Source organism: Oncorhynchus masou, chromosome 4 (assembly GCF_036934945.1).
Source record: "Oncorhynchus masou masou isolate Uvic2021 chromosome 4, UVic_Omas_1.1, whole genome shotgun sequence".
Classification (NCBI taxonomy): domain Eukaryota; kingdom Metazoa; phylum Chordata; class Actinopteri; order Salmoniformes; family Salmonidae; genus Oncorhynchus; species Oncorhynchus masou.
The window spans coordinates 240192-260992 of NC_088215.1; the positions used below are offsets into that span (position 1 = coordinate 240192).

Consider the following 20801-nt stretch of genomic DNA (forward strand, 5'->3'; position numbering starts at 1 on the left):
TGTCAATAATACTTTGATTGTAAGCCAACCCCGTCTACATGCCTAATGCTAACTCTCCTCCTCCCAAGAATAATGATTTTGAGATTAGCATGATAACATGCTAGAGTCTAGACCATGTAGCATAATGATAATGCTCACCCTGTCTTCCTAACATTGACAAGCCTAATGCTAACGCTAACCCTCTCCTAAGAACATTGACTTTCCCCTTCCCTGCCCGATGGAGGTTTTTGAGATGCTTGTGGTGCCCGAGCACCAGTACCCCCTCATCTGTATGGGCGTCAGCAAGGGCACGGAGCTCAACCAGGTGGTACGCTTTGAGACGCTGGACCCCAACACCGTTTGCCCCTGGCTCAAAGAGTCCGGTAAGGTCTCATTCAAAGACTGACCTTGACTCCTCATTGACATAGACTTGACACAACTCTAGATTTTAGTGCTCCTTTAATACATCATTGAAATGAAATAAACATTAAATATCATCATTTTTTTAATCCCCATTATTCTTTTTCTTTTTTATCGTAGCACACACTGGAGACTGACGTTCACATTCTACACATTGACCTTACTGGAAATGGTTAACTTTTCAAAAGTTAACAATTATAGAGAAAATATAGTCCTATATCGTTGTGCACATTCATAATGGAAAATGTTTGATGTTAAAAAAGCAACAGATGAAATGGTTAGTTGAGGTTTTTATGTTTAATCTCCTCCTAGACACTCCACAGACCTGTGTTATCCATGTGACTCAACTGGAAAGAGACACCATTCTTGTCTTCCTGGATCGTGAGTCTAGCAGCATGTATTGACTATCCATTGCTAATAACACTATGACAATATATTAACAGTGTATAATGTTTTATCACTGAGCTGTCCTTTAAATGACATGGGGGAAACTCACCTCAATAGCCACCAATGTGTTGCACCCCGCCTGGATGGACGGCAGCCATTTTGTGCCTGGATGTTTTCAGTCTCTTGTAATAGCATCATTGTTTAACTTCCATATGTTATTTTCCCTCTCAGGATCCATTAAGATTGTGAATCTGCAGGGGAGGCTGAAGTCCAGTAGAAAGCTTTCAGCTGAGCTGACATTTAATTTCCAGATTGAGTCGATAGGTAATCGCCCTTGACCCCTTTGCTAGAGATTAGCTAAAACACACGCGCACACACACACACACACACGTATCAACAGCTATAGAATGGAGAGGAGAGCATAGTATCACAGTCATGTTATGATAAATGACATTTTTGGTAAAATTGAATTTTTCATACGGTATATTAAACATTGGGACATTACGGTATATTAAACATGAATCATTTCCACAGTCTGCCTTCAGACAGTGTTCTGGCTTTCTGGAAACATGGCATGCAAGGACGGAGTTTCAAATCTAATGAGGTAAGTTGTGTCAATGCCCCGGCGGACGCAATAACTGTATATAACCAATATACAGTTGAACTGTTTATTGTTGTAATGTTTTTTTAATTTATTCGTTATTTTACCAGGTAAATTGACTGAGAACACGTTCTCATTTACAGCAACGACCTGGGGAATAGTTACAGGGGAGAGGGGGATGAATGAGCCAATTGTAAACTGATGGTTTGAGGGCCAGATTGGGAATTTAGCCAGGACACCGGGGTTAACACCCCTACTCTTATGATAAGTGCCATGGGATCTTTAATGACCTCAGAGAGTCAGGACACCGGTTTAACGGCCCATCCGAAAGACAGCACCCTACACAGGGCAGTGTCCCCAATCACTGCAGTGGGGCATTTTTTAGACCAGAGGAAAGAGTGCCTCCTACTGGCCCTCCAACACCACTTCCAGCAGCATCTGGTCTCCCATCAAGGGACTAACCAGGACCAAACCTGCTTAGCTTCAGAAGCAAGCCAGCAGTGGTATGCAGAGTGGTGTGCTGCTGGATCAAAATATATGATGACTATGATAGTGACTGCGATGACTTGACTATTGGATCTTGTCCATATTCCCACCAGATTACACAGGAAATTTTCGACAACACCAGGATATTCCGACTCCTAGGATCAGACAGGTGAGAAATCAATTTTTAGATTGAGGCTAAATCTGTTTAGCAAGTATCATCAACTACAGTAGATTCAGCCTCGAGCCGATTTCTTTTCATGAGCGGATGGTCAGGGGGCCGGAACATAATTACAAAGAATTTGTAACCTGCAAATTGACCACAAGAAGCCCAAACAGATATTTGACTAAAACATAATCATGTCAAACCTTGCTTACATTTGTATACAATCACATACTGTTACTGTGTATCTCTCTATTATGTGTGGGAATAATTTGTAACAGATTTCCACAATTAAAATCACTTGGAGCTGATTTGCTGTTTTACAGTCTTATGTCTGACAATAAAATAATGTGTTATAAATGTGTTATTTTAAACTTGTTTAACTTATAATTCACTGGATCACAATTCCAGTGGGTCAGAAGTTTACATACACTTAGTTGACTGTGCCTTTTAAACAGCTTGGAAAATTCCAGAAAATGTTGTCATGGCTTTAGAAGCTTCTGATCAAATCAAATCAAAGTTTATTTGTCACATGCGCCGAATACAACTGGTGTAGACCTTACAGTGAAATGCTTACTTACAGGCTCTAACCAATAGTGCAAAAAAGTTATTAGTTGAACAATATGTAGGTAAAGAAATGTTTTAAAAGTAAAAAGACAGGCTATATACAGTGAGGCTATAAAAGTAGCGAGGCTACATACAGACACCGGTTAGTCAGGCTGATTTGAGGTAGTATGTACATGTAGATATGGTTAAAGTGACTATGCATATATGATCAACAGAGAGTAGCAGTAGCGTAAAAGAGAGGTTGGCGGGTTGTGGGTGGGACACAATGCAGATAGCCCGGTTAGCCAATGTGCGGGAACAGGGGTTGTTCGGCCCAATTGAGGTAGTATGTACATGAGTATATAGTTATAGTGACTATGCATATATGGTAAACGGAGAGTAGCAGCACCGTAAAAAAAAAGGGGGGGGGGGCCTCACAATGCAAATAGTCCGGGTAGCCATTTGATTACCTGTCAGTTTAGTTTGTCTTATGGCTTGGGGGTAAAAGCTGTTGAGAAGCATTTTTGTCCTAGACTTGGCACTCCCGTACCGCTTGCCATGCGGTAGTAGAGAGAACAGTCTATGGCTGGGGTCTTTGACCATTTTTAGGGCCTTCCTCTGACACCGCCTGGTGTAGAGGTCCTGGATGGCAGGCAGCTTAGCACCAGTGATGTACTGGGCCGTACGCACTACCCTCTGTAGTGCCTTGCGGTCAGAGGCAGAGCAATTGCGGTACGAGGCCGTGATGCAACCAGTGCAACCATGCTCTCGATGTTGCAGCTGTAGAACCTTTTGAGGATCTCAGGACCCATGCCAAATATTTGTAGTTACCTGAGGGCGAATAGGCTTTGTCATGCCCTGTTCACGACTGTCTAATTGACATAATTTGAGTCAATTGGACAATTTAAAGGCAATGCTATCAAATACTAATTGAGTGTATGTAAACGTCTGACCCACTGGGAATGTGATGAAAGAAATAAAAGCTGAAATAAATCACTCTCTACTATTATTCTGACATTTCACATTCCTAAAATAAAGTGGTGATCCTAACTGACCCAAGACAGGGAATTTTTACTAGGATTAGATGTCAGGAATTGGGAAAAACCGAGTTTAAATGTATTTGGGTAATGTGTATGTAAACTTCCAATTTCAACTGTATCTCCCTCATTTCTGACTACAGTCAAATGATTTTTTTTTTTTAACTATGCAAGTAAATAAAAAAAATGTTTAAAAAGAAGTTCCTCGATTAGTGCCTGTAATAGCTATGGTGGCTTTCCAGATCTTATTTTTTGCAGTCGCATCTCAGAAGATTAATATATCGTATTTTCATGCAGTTCATGCTATGTTTAACACTTATCGAAGCATTGTGAGATCTGATCGTCTGTGCCATCAAGTCTGTCTGTGGCCATAAAGTGACTTAGTGCTGTTCAGGAGGATGTAACAATATAAAAGGTTCAGATATAAATGTTTTGTTTAAACAGACATGATTGTCTGTCAGATGGAATAGGGACAGTAATGGGGTCAGCTCTATTAATTTAATTTCTATCTGCAACATTGAGAACATTTCACATCAGTGAATTACACCCCTATTGTACCTTTGATTGCAGGGTTGTGGTGCTGGAGAGCAGACCTACAGACAACCCTACAGCGCACAGCAACTTATACATCCTGGCTGGACACGAGAACAGTTACTAACCACCCTGTGCTCTGGTAACCAGGGTCCTGTTCAGTAGGGACAAAACTTTCTGAAACTAAGTGATACAGGGATGTACTATCTGAACCTGTCCAATAAGAAACCTTAGGTTTCATTGTCGGTGTCAAAACATTTTCCATTGTATGCCTTAATGAACATGGCCCAGGGTTGGTTTCAGTTACACTTTAATAGATTATGAATCTGAATTAAATTCAGTCATTGAAAATTGCAATTAGATGTATTTTTCTGTTCATAAATTGGAATTCATGTCCTGATGGGAACAGATTATGATGAGAAGGACATGTCTGACTCTGCAACTCCTTTGGTCTCAGATGCAATCGGACCATTCATCAAGCAAGCGACCTTGGATGTGTCATGTTTTTAAAATAACTTTATGATTTTAATTGAAAGTCAAAATGTATAGTAACACAAAGCCACATTCCTGGATATCACACTATTTCAGTATTGACCAACTACTGAGAACATGCAACCTTACCTAACAAGTGCTTGACCAATGTGTTTGTAATTCATGTAAATAGAATATTGAGGTTGTACACTATGAGTATGTTATGTAGATAACCATGCTGCATATATTTTGTACAGTTGCCCCCCCAACTTTGAGAGATATAAAGAGTTGTTGGCTAATCATTGTGGGGTACTACTTTTAAGGGCTTGTCAAGCAATATTCTTTTACAAAACTTAGTGGTAGGGTGTCAGAGAAAAGTGTCTGTTCATTTTGGTCATGAGTTGCCTTTTTTTTTATATGTTAGGCTCATTTTGATATGAAGCCATATGCAATGTCATTTAATTTTCACACTTCAATTCCAACCCCATAGAAAGTTGTCAATGCTCAGATATGCACTGGTTGTGAAATTTGCACATAGTTGTATGCAATGAAACACTTTATTCATACATTTAAGGTATGGTTAATATGCACTTATAACAAACTATCTGCATGAGTGCATTAGAATACATCATGCTATACACTTTAGATGTAAACTTAGGGCATTTAACCAGGCAATGTAAGGTTTATTTTTTACATACAAGCTATTGTTAAAACTGCAGTCAAACTGAAGAGACTCTGGGCAGTTGTAGAATCTCTTTCCTTTAGAATCTCTTTCCTTATGGAGTTGAATGTTGCCAAATTTCATTGTTCATATTGTTTGTTATGGTGTTTGGGTGTCATAGTAAGACCTCTACCTCATGCGTTTGGGTGTCAGTGAGAATATGTGGGGCCAAATTGAACATGTACCACTAAATGTCCCTTGCTGACTCCATGTAGCCTACACGACTAAAGGGGAGGGTATGAGGAAGTACAAGGATCTTCAGACTTGGTTTCTTTCGCGATTGCTTTTGTGTCATGTAAATACAGTAAAATAAAAGTGCTTAATTGTTTAATTGCCAATATTTGGACATGTTACATATTAAACATTTTAACTAAATTGATTGACTGATGAGCCATAGGAATCCTGTTTTTTCTCTCTCATTTTAGATGGTATGATGAAGTATAAGGATCTTCTCACTTGGTTTCTTTTCATGTTGCTTTTGTTTCATGTAAATACTGTAAAATAAAATTGCTTAATGTTGCCTGTACAACTGCCTATATTTGGACATGTTACATATTAAACATTTTAACTCATGGGATACATTGATTGACTGATGAACTATAGAAAGCCTTAAGTTTTCTCTGACATTTTAGTGGGTATACAGTTGAAGTTGGAAGTTTACATACACTTAGGTTGGAGTTATAACTTGTTTCTCAACCACGCCACAAATGTCTTGTTATCAAACTATAGTTTTGGTAAGTCGGTTAGGATATATAATTTGTGCATGACACAAGTACTTTTTCCATTTTTTTTTACAGATTATTTCACTTATAATTCACTGTATCACAATTCCAGTGGGTCAGACGTTTACATACACTAAGTTGACTGTGCCTTTAAACAGCTTGGAAAATTCCAGAAAATGATGTCATGGCTTTAGAAGCTTCTGATATGCTAATTGTAAAATGTAAAACGGGTCCTATATCGACATAACCTGAAAGGCCGCTCAGCAGTGAAGATACCACTACTCCAAAACTGCCTTTAAAAAGGCTAGACTACGGTTTGCAACTGCACACGGGGACAAAGATCGTACTTTTTGGAGAAATGTCCTCTGGTCTGATTAAATAAAAATAGAACTGTTTGGCCAAAATGACCATTGTTATGTTTGGAGGAAAAAGGGGGAGGCTTGCAAGCTGAAGAACACCATCCCAACTCTGAAGCACGGGGGTGGCAGCATCATGTTGTGGGGTGCTTTGCTGCAGGAGTGACTGGTGCACTTCACAATATAGATGGCATCATGAGGGCGGAAAATTATGTGGATATAGTGAAGCAACATCTCAAGACATCAGTCAGGAAGTTAAAGCTTGGATCCAAATGGGTCTTCCAAATGGACAATGACACTAAGCATACTTCCAAAGTTGTGGCAAAATGGCTTAAGGACAACAAAGTCAAGGTATTGGAGTAGCCATCACAAAGCCCTGACCTCAATTCTTTAGAAAATTTGTGGGCAGAACTGAGAAAGCGTGTGTGAGCAAAGAGGCCTACAAACCTGACTCAGTTACACCCGCTCTGTCAGGAGGAATGGGCCAAAATTCACCCAATTTATTGTGGGAATTTTGTGGAAGGCTACATGAAACGTTTGACCCAAGTTAAACAATGTAAAGGCAATGCTACCAAATACTAATTGAGTGTACGTAAACTTCTGACCCACTGGGAATGTGATGAAAGAAATAAAAGCTGAAATCATTATCTCTACTGTTATTCAGACATTTCACATTCTTAAAATAAAGTGGTGATCCTAACTGACCTAAGACAGGGAATTTTTACTAGGATTAAATGTCAGAATTTGTGAAAAACTGAGTTTAAATGTATTTGGCTAAGGTTTATGTAAAAATTCCGACTTCAACTGTATATTTTTAAGCCTATTAAACCTACAGGGATAATTTCTGCCAAGATGTAGATGTGTATTTTGAACATTGGGAATAGTTTCTATACCATTAACTGCTCCACACAGTTAGTGGAGGTGTCTTCTTTGGGAAGTCTCTACAAAAAGATCAATGGTTTCCATGATGTTTTCTCTGGGCTCTGTTAGTCAAGTCTGAGACCTTGCCGCGTGAGTTAATCTAGCAGTTGTTCACATGCATCGTTGGCATGTTTCAAATTTCACAAATACAGTGAAATGCCTTTCTTGCAAACTCAACCCAAAAATGCAATAATCCATAACTGGTTTACAGGGGGGAAAAAGCACACGAGAAATAAGAATAAGAAATACACAAAGTAATTAAGTAAGCATACGGTACTATATACAGGAATTATTTTAAACGTTCCAATTACCATATTTACATGTGCAGGTATACTGGAGTGATGGGGGTAGATTTGTATAGGGGTAATGTGACTCGGCAACAGGATATAAAATAAACAGAGTAGTAGCAGCTTGTATGTGAGTGGTCGTGAAGAGTCAGTAGAAATGTATGCGCATATTATGTGAGTGAGAAAATGATGGGAGTGTGTGTGTGTTGGAGTGACAGTGAGTGTTTAGGGCCCCGTGAGTATGCAATGGTTTCAAGTGATCCTCATCATCAAGCGATTTTTTTTCATTCTATCGTTTAAACAATTATTGCTCTCGGTTTAGCCAGTTCAGATCCAGATCTTGGGCAGGCACGATGATTATCGAAAACAAACCCGAAGTACGTCATTAGCTATCCATTGCGCCTGTGCAATTCTTCTACCAACAACTGCAACCGACCAGTCATAACAATCGTCCAAAGAAATCATTTTGACCAAAGCCTAACTGGTCATTAAAGCCAGCCTGTGCGTGGAATCTTGGTTTTCTCGATAATTTAACAAAAAGCTAAATAGTCTGGAGACATGTTTTGGAAATGATAAATGCATGGAGGATAACGCGGTTATCAATATCCACCCTGTCGAAGATTCGGTGAAAATGGGTGATTATGCACCGAAGAGGTTTTTTCCCCAAAAAATATAGGGAATGGTTCAACTGGCCGAAAAGGACGAAAAGTATCACAGTTCCCGAAACGTGAAGTGACACATTAATCCCTAAATTGGATACTAGCTAGCCAGCTACGCCACTGTCCACAGATCGTTGATCACTACTGCCAACCATCGTCCGATTCGGATCGATCGGCTATGGCTAGTAACATCACCAACTCGGCTGCAAACTAGCAAGGCTAACGTTCGTTTGTTGCCATCAACGTCAGCTAAGAACTTGGAATAATTTCAATTTGACAACGCAACGCAAGCTTGCTAGTTAGCGTTTGAAGTATATTTGGTTTCGTGAATTTAGGCTTTTTTAAAACTCGGTGCCCGAAAGAGCAAGCCTGCTAGTTAACGATAGCGCCTTGCTTCGGCAGCTGCAGACGGCTAGCTAGCAGCGATCAACATCTGTACACTGCCGATGCGATGGTCGCATTGTTAACTGTTTTGGTAGAGGAATGCTCATTGGGTGGATATTCTGAGGCAGCGGGCCGCACAGAATATTGCACCTCTCAGTTCCAACCACGGGCCATGCTACATACTGTATTGATGTGAAGAGTGGCCGTGAACAACACATCGCTCGCTGGCTGCAAGATAGCGCACGACGACGAACCGCTGAAGCTATGCAAGCGGCCCAGGTTCAGTACGACTTTTTCAGCGAGGAGAACGCACCGAAATGGCGAGGGCTGTTGGTACCCTCCCTGAACAAGGTAGGCTAGGACGTTGGCAGGTGCCAAGCGAACTAACTAGACGGCGAGGGAATGCATTACAAGCAACGTAGCTATTATTAGCTAGTCAGCTAACGTTAATTAGCTAACTCAAACGGTGTTGTCTTGTAGGAATTGATTTTTTTTTGCAACATACATTTGATGATGCCATGTCAAAACACACCATGCTGCCCGTGACACATGGGTTGGTCAAATCACATTTTATTGGCTGCATACACATATTTAGCAGATGTTATTGCGGGTGTAGCGAAATGCTTGTGTGTGCTAATAGTTGTTAGCTGCCCCCCGCTCATTATTGGGGTGCACCCGTGGGGACTCGATGCTTCTATGTGACAGACACACACACAGCCCTATGTTTGACTTAACTTTTTTGTTTGATTCCCATACCTAAACTCGAACGTCACTAGTTCCCTATGCATTACACCATTCCTACACGTCTCCTTTTATTTGTATCTGCTATCTCAGCGTCACTGCATGCACATCTTGCCCACCGTGTCAGTTTGAGTGTGGTGGCACTGGCAGCTTCTGTGGGGGAGGACGCTGTCACACTCACAGAACGTTGTCCCCCCCTCGGCAAAGCGGCATCACTAGCAACGTTCAAACTGGGCCCTCAATTTCAGACAGAATAAATAAACGACTTGCTAGCAGCAACCTTGCATATTGTAGTAGTAATCATCATGAGAAATGCTAGAGTAGTCATACGTGTCTTTTTATATTGTTGTTGTGATACTCTGCTTGCCTGTTTCCACATGTATTTATAGATAGATGAGGTTTTGAAACATTACATACTTGGGTCACAGCCCATCAAGATTGATGTAGCAACTTTTTTTCAAGTAGATTATGATTGTCTCGATATTTTGGGACACCCTCATCTAGTCTCATAAAGGTGCTGGCCATGTTTTGGGCGATTTCCCGACTCGCTGCTGAGTGAAATTGATGTTATTGATCAAACAAACGCATATCAGCCTTCGGGATGGTTTGAAATAACATGTCTGATGTGGGCAAATTTTAGTGACACACCACACATGTTACCTTGGTCTACATAGAGTGAACACTGACTAGAGCCTCTCTAGTTTGCGTGTGTTGGCAAATAGAGGCCTATAACTGGCGTGAGGTGATCAGGGTGGGGTTTTTCAGCAAGATGCTGCAAGCAGGGGAATGCCGAGTCAGTGAACTTCACTGCACAGCTCTTAAGTGAGATGTTACAATGACAGTTGAGCAAATTGTCAAAAAAAAAATGTTCTTTACATTTTTTTTGTTCACCCCAGTGCTTTCTCAAGATGAGTATTGTTTATGACTAGCATATATTTAGTTCACGACATCTTCAGCCAAGCCCAAGTTGTTTTTCACTGTAAAGTGCTTAGCTAAAACCACTCCAGACTGACCGATTTAGGCCTATATAATGGTAGTGGTTAAGATAAGCAGCCCAATTTACAATGGGAGTTTGACGTGAAGGGGTAGGCCCAGGGTAAGCCCCACTATGTGTCATATTGGGCCAGAGGTAGTGATCAGGAGAAGAGAATAAGAAGAACTGGGAGAATCAGAACAGTACTGAAACAGTAGGTTAACAATTCTGAAACTGAATTCTAGCCTACTGAAAAAACATCCTAATGGACCAGCTAGGACTGAATGATGGAATGCTACATTGTACCATTTGATATGAATCTGGAAATGACCTTTGACATGCCTCAGTTAATCTTTTAGCTAACGCTGCAGAAACAGTACACTGTTCATTATGTTGAGAAGTTGGTCTTATGTGGGAGATTGAATGAACTGTGGAGGAATGCTGCACAGAAACAGTTCAAGTCTTTTGCTTGAGTTCCCACTGGACAACGGGCACATGTGGCTTCCCAACGAGGGGCGATGGCCTCTGCATTCCTGTTGTGTGTAGACTGGCAAGGGCCGACAAATGCTAAAGTGCCATGATGCCGTTGCAATGTAATGCCACAGGCATGGCAGGAATGTAGCCCAATGCATGAGGTCAGAGCAAGTCAGCCCTCGCAGAGAGCGGGAGTGAGAGACAACGGAGGGGAGGTTATAGCCCCAGTGGGTCGCATTAAGGAATTTTTTTGCGACAAGCTTTTACCCCCTTTCTTCTCCACCAAACCACGCCCCTTGGATCCCTCAAGTGTTGCTTTCCCCGCTCAAGCTGTGTCAACAAGTCTAGGAGAGGTTATGGAAGACTTCAAAAGAGCCCCATGGCAAGACCAGCTTTTCCGCATTGAGCCGTTCAATGTGGACACACTGTCTGTTAACCTTATTGATTTAGCCATTGGCCTCTCAGCTTTAAAAAAATTGTTACATTTCGTGCTGACACAGGGAACTGAGAGGATTCGAAAACCTGCATGCGCTCCAGTGGATGAGCATTGTTCAGGTTTCTGCTGTGGAATGAAATAGGGAAATCGGGATTGTTTTGTCATGCCATTTTTAAAAAATGTATATTTCCTCCTTGGTTCACTGCTCAAGACATTTTGGCCAGCTTTGCCAAAGCCAAAATGCCACGTTTGTCAGCCCTGCCATGAGAGGCTTTGTCAAGAGCAAGCCCTCATTTTAGCCTCCCCACACATTTCCAATGGAGTGTGTTTGCAAAGTCTTTCAAGTTCTCTGTTGGAATTTTTGTACTTAATGCGCAGAGTAATTTCTTCATTTTGTGGGCAAAGTTGTGGTCAGGTTTTTCAAAAAACCAGCTGTAGTCTGTAGAATATTCCCGAATATTCTCCTAGCCCTACTAAATATCAATGGACATAATCTTAAATTGGAGATGGAAAATGTCAGCCATATGTACTTACAAAGACTTTTCGCATTACAATTGCATTTACATCCACACATGCTGCATCTTGTGCCTCTACTCTTCAACGATAATCAATCAAATGAATCACTTTAGCATCTGCAATAATCACAATTTTCAAGTGCAGAAAATTTTCCATAAACAGTCTGCCCCATTTTCCTCTTTCTTTTGTTCTCCGAGTCTGTTTGCTAGGGATGTAGTGATTCACCGATACGCATCGGTCCCCGACTCAAATGTTTAACATCCGCATTGGTCTGCGGACCCAAAACCGATCCAAATGTAGCTTGCATCAGTCAGAAAATCGATTTTAAACTTTACGAATCACCCGTTCACAATTTTTTGGGAGTTGTATTACATTATTTCTACCTTCTGAAAGTATTGAATCTTTTGACAACTGATACGTCCTCTCCTTCAGTGTGGAACTGTGTGTAATTGTTAAGTCATTGATCTACAAGTCATTTTGCATGCCGAACAACCCGACAACACCAGTAGCCTAGACAAACTGCGCACTGTGCTCAGCTTTGGGCGCTGACCAACGTGGGGTAGGCAGCCTGTTCCGGATATTGCACATCTGCTCAGTACCTTCAGCATTCAAATTGTAAAATTGCTTGCGTAATATTAGGCTTTATTAGTTCAGTAACAACCTATGTGTTTGCTGGGTAATTTATCTATGCATGGTTGAAAATAGAGGTCGGGCGATTTCAAGTTTTCATAACAATCGGTAATTGGCATATTTGGACGGCGATTATGGCCGATTACATTGCACTCCACCAGGAGACTGCGTGGCAGACTGACCACCTGTTACACGAGTGCAGCAAGAAGCAAAGGTAAGTTGCTAGCTAGCATTAAACTTATAAAAAACAATCAATCTTAACATTATCACTAGTTAACTACACATGGTCCGATGATATTACTAGTTTAACTAACTAGCTTGTCCCGTGTTGCATATAATCAATGCAGTGCCTGTTAATTTAGAATTTAATCACAGCCTACTTCGCCAAACGGGTGATGATTTAACAAAAGCACAATCGTTGCACCAATGTGTACCTAACCATAAACATCAATGCCTTTCTTGAAATCAATACACAAGTATATTTAAAAAAAAACACAACTTATTTATACCTTTAAGTACATTTTTAGTTTAAAAAATGCATGTCAGCAGGCTATATTAACTAGGGAAATTGTGTCACTTCTCTTGAGTTCAGTGCAAGCCGAGTCAGGGTATATGCAGCAGTTTGGGCCACCAGGCTCATTGTCAACTGTGGAGACCATTTCTTCCTAACAAAGACCGTAATTAATTTGCCAGAATTGTACATAATTATGACATTGAAGGTTGTGCAATGTAACAGCAATATTTAGACTTAGGGATGCCGCCCGTTAGATAAAATACAGAACGGTTCCGTATTTCACTGAAAGAATAAACGTGTTGTTTTCAAAATGATAGTTTCCAGATTTGGTCATATTAATCCCCTAAGGCTTGTGTTTCTGTGTGTTTATTATAATTAAGTCTATGATTTGATAGAGCAGTCTGACTGAGCAGTGGTAGGTAGCAGCAGGCTCGTAAGCACTCATTCAAACTTTCCTGCATTTGCCAGCAGCTCTTCGCAATGTTTGAAGCACAGCGCTGTTTATGACTTCAAGCCTATCAACTCCCGAGATTAAGCTGGCAATACTATAGTGCCCATAAGAACATCCAATAGTCAAAGGTATATAAAATACAAATGGTATAGAGAGAAATTGTCCTACAATTCCTAAAATACCTACAACCTAAAACTTCTTAAGTGGGAATATTGAAGACTCATGTTAAAAGGAACCACCAGCTTTCATATGTTCTCATGTTCTCAGCAAGGAACTTAAGCATTAGCTTTTTACGTGGCACATATTGCACTTATATTTCTCCAACACTTTGTTTTTGAAATTGAACAGTGAACACAAATTGAACATGTTTCATTATTTATTTGAGACTAATTTTATGTATTAAAATAAGTGTTCATTCAGTATTGTTGTAATTGTCGTTGTTTTATATATATATATATATATATATATTATATATTAATATATATATATATATATATTTTTTTAGATAGATTTTATATATAGATCGCCGCTTAATCGGTATTGGCTTTCTTTGGTCCTTTAACAATCGGTATCTGCATTGACAAATCGTTATCGGTCGACCTCTAGTTGAAAATTGGGAAAAGTAAGCTACCGGAGACAGCTCTCATCTGGATATACTTGCCGAACCGGGAATAGAATAGATTTTATTTTAATTGTTGAGGTTTACCATCAGCAATAGTTTTTGTAGTTTTGCTTTAAACAATCTGTATGGTCATTTTATATATAAAAATGGTAATGTTTGATCATTTCATAACGAGGGGGGGGGGGGGCAAAAAACAGGCTCCATTGCCCCACCCCCTCAGATTTGATAGTGGTAATGGGGTTGTAGATGCCTAGTCTCCCTTACTGCTCAGCTCAGGTGCCTACATAGTACACCATAGACATGCATCCTTTACACACACACACACACACACACACACACACACACACACACACACACACACACACACACACACACACACACACATAAATCAACTCAGACAGATACAGCTCAGGGAGGCCCAGCTTATGAATTCCATCGACAGATTTTAGTTTAGAATGAAAAATAAATGTGTTTTATACAACAAATGTTAGTATATCGCATTGAACTGAATTGCATTGATTCATTCTCCAATCGAACTGAATCGTTTCAAACTAAAACGTATCATTCCTGTATGGGAGAGATGCACATCCCTACTATTTGCATGTGGTGCTGTGCAGGCCCACACTGGCTGGGGTTCCTGGGAATGAAATTCCTGGCATTGCTTTGAGTTAGTCTAGCATGCAGGAACCAGGGCCTTCTCTCCACCACGCCCACCTGCCTGTGATGGGCAGCTCCAGCCCGGATTCCTTCTGCTCTCTTGTCCCCCTTTCTCTAAACCCTTAGCCCCTTCTCACATGTTTTGCACAGACCTGACAGGTCCTGGACAGGTGAAAGCAATATGGTGCTATTGAAGATCTAGGTTGCAGATTAGGAGATCTGTCTGGTCCCTTCAGTTCTGCTAAGACTCTTGAGAAAAGGACTATGGGCAAGGGTTGGGGACCGGAATTGAGCTGAGATTGAGGGAGAAGCACCTGGGTACACCGGCTTGGTTGTCATCGGCAACCTCTGGGACAAGAGTGACACAGGATCATGTCATGTGGGGCTTGGGCTCACAAGGCCACCTTGCACATCTGAAGTCAATTCACTTGAGCCTGAATTATCAACCTTCCGTGGCCTCCAATTGCTCTTAAATACAAGTAAAACTAAATGCATGCTCTTCAACCGATCGCTACCCGCACCTGCCCGCCTGTCCAACATCACTACTCTGGACGGCTCTGACTTAGAATACGTGGACAACTACAAATACTTAGGTGTCTAGTTAGACTGTAAACTCTCCTTCCAGACCCATATCAAATATCTCCAATCCAAAGTTAAATCTAGAATTGGCTTCCTATTTTGCAACAAAGCATCCTTCACTCATGCTGCCAAACATACCCTTGTAAAACTGACCATCCTACCAATCCTCGACTTTGGCAATGTCATTTACAAAATAGCCTCATACCCTACTCAACAAATTGGATGCAGTCTATCACAGTGCAATCAGTTTTGTCACCAAAGCCCCATATACTACCCACCATTGCGACCTGTACGCTCTCGTTGGCTGGCCCTCGCTTCATACTCGTCGCCAAACCCACTGGCTCCATGTCATCTACAAGACCCTGCTAGGTAAAGTCCCACCTTATCTCAGCTCGCTGGTCACCATAGCATCTCCCACCTGTAGCACACGCTCCAGCAGGTATATCTCTCTAGTCACTCCCAAAACCAATTCTTTCTTTGGCCTCCTCTCCTTCCAGTTCTCTGCTGCCAATGACTGGAACAAACTACAAAAAGCACTGAAACTGGAAACACTTATCTCCCTCACTAGCTTTAAGCACCAACTGTCAGAGCAGCTCACAGATTACTGCACCTGTACATAGCCCACCTATATTTTAGCCCAAACAACTACCTCTTTCCCTACTGTATTTTATTTATTTATTTTGCTCCCCATTATTTTTATTTCTACTTTGCACATTCTTCCATTGCAAATCTACCATTCCAGTGTTTTACTTGCTATATTGTATTTACTTTGCCACCGTGGCCTTTTTTTGCCTTTACCTTCCTTATCTCACCTCATTTGCTCACATCGTATATAGACTTGTTTATACTGTATTATTGACTGTATGTTTGTTTTACTCCATGTGTAACTCTGTGTCGTTGTATGTGTCGAACTGCTTTGCTTTATCCTGGCCAGGTCGCAATTGTAAATGAGAACTTGTTCTCAACTTGCCTACCTGGTTAAATAAAGGTGATTTTTTTATTTATTTTTTATAAATAAATCAACAAACTTGATTCACATGATCAGCAGCTTACTCTGGATATGAGACTCCCATACTACCTTCAAGAACCACACTCAGTCCTCTCATAACTTGGGGTTGGAGAGTGACCTTGGATTTGCAACCAAGGGTTCAATTATACTCTTTACTTGACATTATCTATCAGAGGACCACACTGCTCTACTACACATGTCTGGATGTGAGGACACAGAAAGGCTGGAAGAACCTTTTTAAAACATACAATACATTTTGAGTTGAAGTCCACCGTAGACATTGTTTCTGTGGGGGAGCATTGATTCAGTTGGAATAATGAGCCTTTCTTCCAGTTTTTCTGGGAGCTTCCCATAAACCTATCCTCCATATATATTATCTTGTGTGTGTCCAGATTTGATTTCCAACTAATTTATTGAGATTGTTATTATTACCCTGTTACAATGGGTTTTAATAGTTTCACTTTCTAGTTTATTTCTCATTTGCCTTACAAGGAGGCAGAACAAAGGAAGAAGACTAAAACGGTCTAAAGAATTGCAGCATGCAATGTATTCCAGCATACAGGTCCTCTGACAAGAAAGCTCTGCTTGTAATCTCCCTGTTTTTTTCCCTATCGGCAATCATGATGTGGCCTAACATGAGCCTTGTCAGGCTAGGCTACATCTTTTACATTATCTCAGGACCTCCTGTTAGACCTTGATCTTTCCCCACTCAAAACACACTTCTGAATGCACCTACGTGTATGCCCACGACAGATGAATACCTCTGCATTCCGACGTGAGGTACGTGTGTGTCAGTGGTCGTTGCAGTGTAAGATGAGGGAGGATGATCTTTGTTTATGAGCATTGTCTTCTTTCTATTACAGCATATTGGATGACTCATTCATGTTACATTGAGCTGGGTGAATGGAACATCAATAGTTTTAGGCTAATACCCAAATTTTACAACCTAGCCTCTGAATGAAAGTTTACAACGTAGGTGCACCGGTAGAGAGAATTTTGAGTAATCAAGGTCGACAGTGACGCATTCAGTACTACCTTACACACTTGCCTGCATGTAGCTGATCTAGGGTATAATCATTAGTCCAACAGCTACAAATTAGTTTCTATTATCCCGGTTCTGTTTTCTTCTGTTTTTAAGAAATGTTTTTCAACAGAATCGGCGGAAAGAATACACCCCTGATCACACGCAGACAGTTCACTTTCATAGCAGCCACATAAAAACAGCATGATCACTTTCATAGCAGCCACATAAAAACAGCATGCTCGTTGTGTATATTAATTCCTTCTCGCAACTATCTACGCGCTTTCCTCCTATCGCCGTTCCCGTCGATTGTGGACTTCAGTGCACAACACATCAGCTGTCTGACCAGGCAAAATAATCTTTCCAAGCCAAACCTTCATATCATGACCGCTGGCCGCTATACACAGCCTACATCGATGTCCCGTCATAGTCAATATAGCTACTAGAACTAACGTGTTAGTAAACCGGCTGCAATAACGTAGTACAGTGTACGGTCAGAAAGCAGTTTAGCATTTACAGCAGTGGGACCCGGTGGCAATAAATTAATAAAACCAAAAGCTTACCTTGACTTGGAAGAGTTCCAGTGTTGGATAGCCAACAAGCGAACATGGCATCCCTCTCTGTTTAAGAAGGCTAAACTAGCAAGCTGCGTTCGATAGCTAAGTGAAAGTAAAAAAAACATACAACCATATATCTCACTCTCGCTTCTCCTTAATTTTGGAAGAAAACTGTCTTTCTCACTCTGAGTCAACTACTCACCACATTTTATGCAGTGCTAGCTAGCAGTAGCTTATGCTTTCAGTACTAGAGTCATTCTCTGATTCTTTCTTTGGGTGGACAACCATGTCAGTTCATGCTGCAAGAGCTCTGATGGGTTGGAGGACGGCCTCAGGAAGTTGTCATAATTACTGTGTAAGTTACTGTACTGAAGTCAGTGTACCCAGAGGAGGACAAACGCTAGCTGTCCTCCGGCGACACCGTGGTGCTACCCTACAGAGTGCTGCTGAGGCTACTGTAGACCTTCATTGCAAAACAGTGTGTTTTAATCAATTGTTTGGTGACGTGAATATACACTGCTCAAAAAAATACAGGGAACACTTAAACAACACAATGTAACTCCAAGTCAATCACACTTCTGTGAAATCAAACTGTCCACTTAGGAAGCAACACTGATTGATAATAAATTTCACATGCTGTTGTGCAAATGGAATAGGCAACAGGTGAAAATTATAGGCAATTAGCAAGACACCCCCAATAAAGGAGTGGTTCTGCAGGTGATAACCACAGACCACTTCTCAGTTCCTATGCTTCCTGGCTGATGTTTTGGTCACTTTTGAACGCTGGCGGTGCTTTCACTCTAGTGGTAGCATGAGACGGAGTCTACAACCCACACAAGTGGCTCAGGTAGTGCAGCTCATCCAGGATGGCACATCAATGCGAGCTGTGGCAAGAAGGTTTGCTGTGTCTGTCAGCGTAGTGTCCAGAGCATGGAGGCGCTACCAGGAGACAGGCCAGTACATCAGGAGACGTGGAGGAGGCCGTAGGAGGGCAACAACCCGACAGCAGGACCGCTACCTTCGCCTTTGTGCAAGGAGGAGCACTGCCAGAGCCCTGCAAAATGACCTCCAGCAGGCCACAAATGTGCATGTGTCTGCTCAAACGGTCAGAAACAGACTCCATGAGGGTGGTATGAGGGCCCGACGTCCACAGGTAGGGGTTGAGCTTACAGCCCAACGCCGTGCAGGACGTTTGGCATTGGCCAGAGAACCCCAAGATTGGCAAATTCACCACTGGTGCCCATGAAAGCAGGTTCACACTGAGCACATGTTACAGACGTGACAGTCTGGAGACGCCGTGGAGAATGTTCTGCTGCCTGCAACATCCTCCAGCATGACGGTTTGGTGGTGGGTCAGTCATGGTGTGGGGTGGCATTTCTTTGGGGGGGCCGCACAGCCCTCCATGTGCTCGCCAGAGGTAGCCTGACTGCCATTAGGTACCGAGATGAGATCCTCAGACCCCTTGTGAGACCATATATGCTGGTGCGGTTGGCCCTGGGTTCCTCCTAATGCAAGACAATGCTAGACCTCATGTGGCTGGAGTGTGTCAGCAGTTCCTGCAAGAGGAAGGCATTGATGCTATGGACTGGCCCGCCCGTTCCCCAGACCTGAATCCATTTGAGCATATCTGGGACATCATGTCTCGCTCCATCCACCAACTCCACATTGCACCACAGACTGTCCAGGAGTTGGCGGATGCTTTAGTCCAGGTCTGGGAGGAGATCCCTCAGGAGACCATCCGCCACCTCATCAGGAGCATGCCCAGGCGTTGTAGGGAGGTCATACAGGCACGTGGAGGCCACACACACTACTGAGCCTCGTTTTGACTTGTTTTAAGTGCATTACATCAAAGTTGGATCAGCCTCTAGTGTGGTTTTCCACTAATTTTGAGTGTAACTCCAAATCCAGACCTCCATGGGTTGATAAATTTGATTTCCATGGATCATTTTTGTGTGATTTTGTTGTCAGCACATTCCACTATGTAAAAAAAAAAGTATTTAATAAGAATACTTAATTCATTCAGATCTAGGATGTGTTATTTTAGCAGTGTATTTATAGTTTTAACTTTAAAAGATAACTTTTTTATGTTTCACCATTTCTATTAAATTCACTGAGGAGGATGGTAATCCTCTTCCTCTGAGTAGCCTCCACTGTGTGTGTGTGTGTAATGGAGGCATGTTGATCTTTTACATTCAGGCTTTTATCACTGCCACCTCTTTTATCCCTCTCTCTTACTCCATCCTCAGTACCTCAGCCCACTCTGTCTCAAACTCCCTTTCTCGCTTACTCTCTCCCATTTAACTCTCCGTCCCTTTCTGCCTCTGAAGTGCTGCCAAGTTGAGTCGAGACCATGCCCCCTCTAAGAGGAGGGAAGTAGAGACGCTCAGAACTTGCTTAGTCATGCTCTGATAGGATGCCTTGGCTAGCGATGCGAACTGACAAGACAGTGTCAGTGCTGTGTTCTCGTCATGCTGTTGTCGCTGGGCTCAGTCAGTTACCAGTGACAGCTTTAGAGGCAGTAGTCCCACTCCACGGGCTTCAACCCGCAAACGTATGCTTATTCCAACCTATGCTAAAGTAGCCTAATTGTATACTTTTTCCCTAATGTATTTGACCCATTACCAGCCATAGTGAAGATTGAAGTCTTGTACCAACTCAATGGTGGATGATGGTTTGGAGATGTAGGACCAAACGGTAGTAATGTGAGCAATGTGTCTTTATGGTTATGTTCTTAGCGACTGCGATAAACCTTCGTCACTGGTCATCTCTTTTTCTAGCCATGTTTGTCACTGTTTGAGTGACTGCATGAAGTGGGCACAAGTTCGGCAGTAAGTCAACACAAAATTAGTTTGGGCAAATGAGCACTTAAATAGCAATTTCCTGCTTGAAAAATATGAATTTACTTGGAAAATGGCTTTCATCAATATTCATGTAGCCTATGTCAAGTGTTTGA

The 20801-nt window shown here is 41.7% G+C and overlaps 1 protein-coding gene and 1 pseudogene across 6 annotated transcripts in view; both read left to right on the forward strand.

Moving 5' to 3' along the window:
* LOC135520228 (mitogen-activated protein kinase kinase kinase kinase 3-like) overlaps window positions 1-5892 on the forward strand; it is a 52445-nt pseudogene extending 46553 nt beyond the window's left edge.
* A 2146-nt stretch (window positions 5893-8038) lies between these two features.
* The window catches only part of LOC135520912 (son of sevenless homolog 1-like), a 78288-nt gene continuing 65525 nt past the window's right edge, over window positions 8039-20801 (forward strand). For all 6 annotated transcript variants that reach the window (XM_064946759.1, XM_064946769.1, XM_064946778.1 and 3 more), the window contains exon 1: window positions 8039-9019. In XM_064946759.1, the coding sequence (XP_064802831.1) occupies window positions 8986-9019 (34 nt within the window). In that variant the 5' untranslated portion in view covers window positions 8039-8985. The remainder of the gene's footprint in view (window positions 9020-20801) is intronic.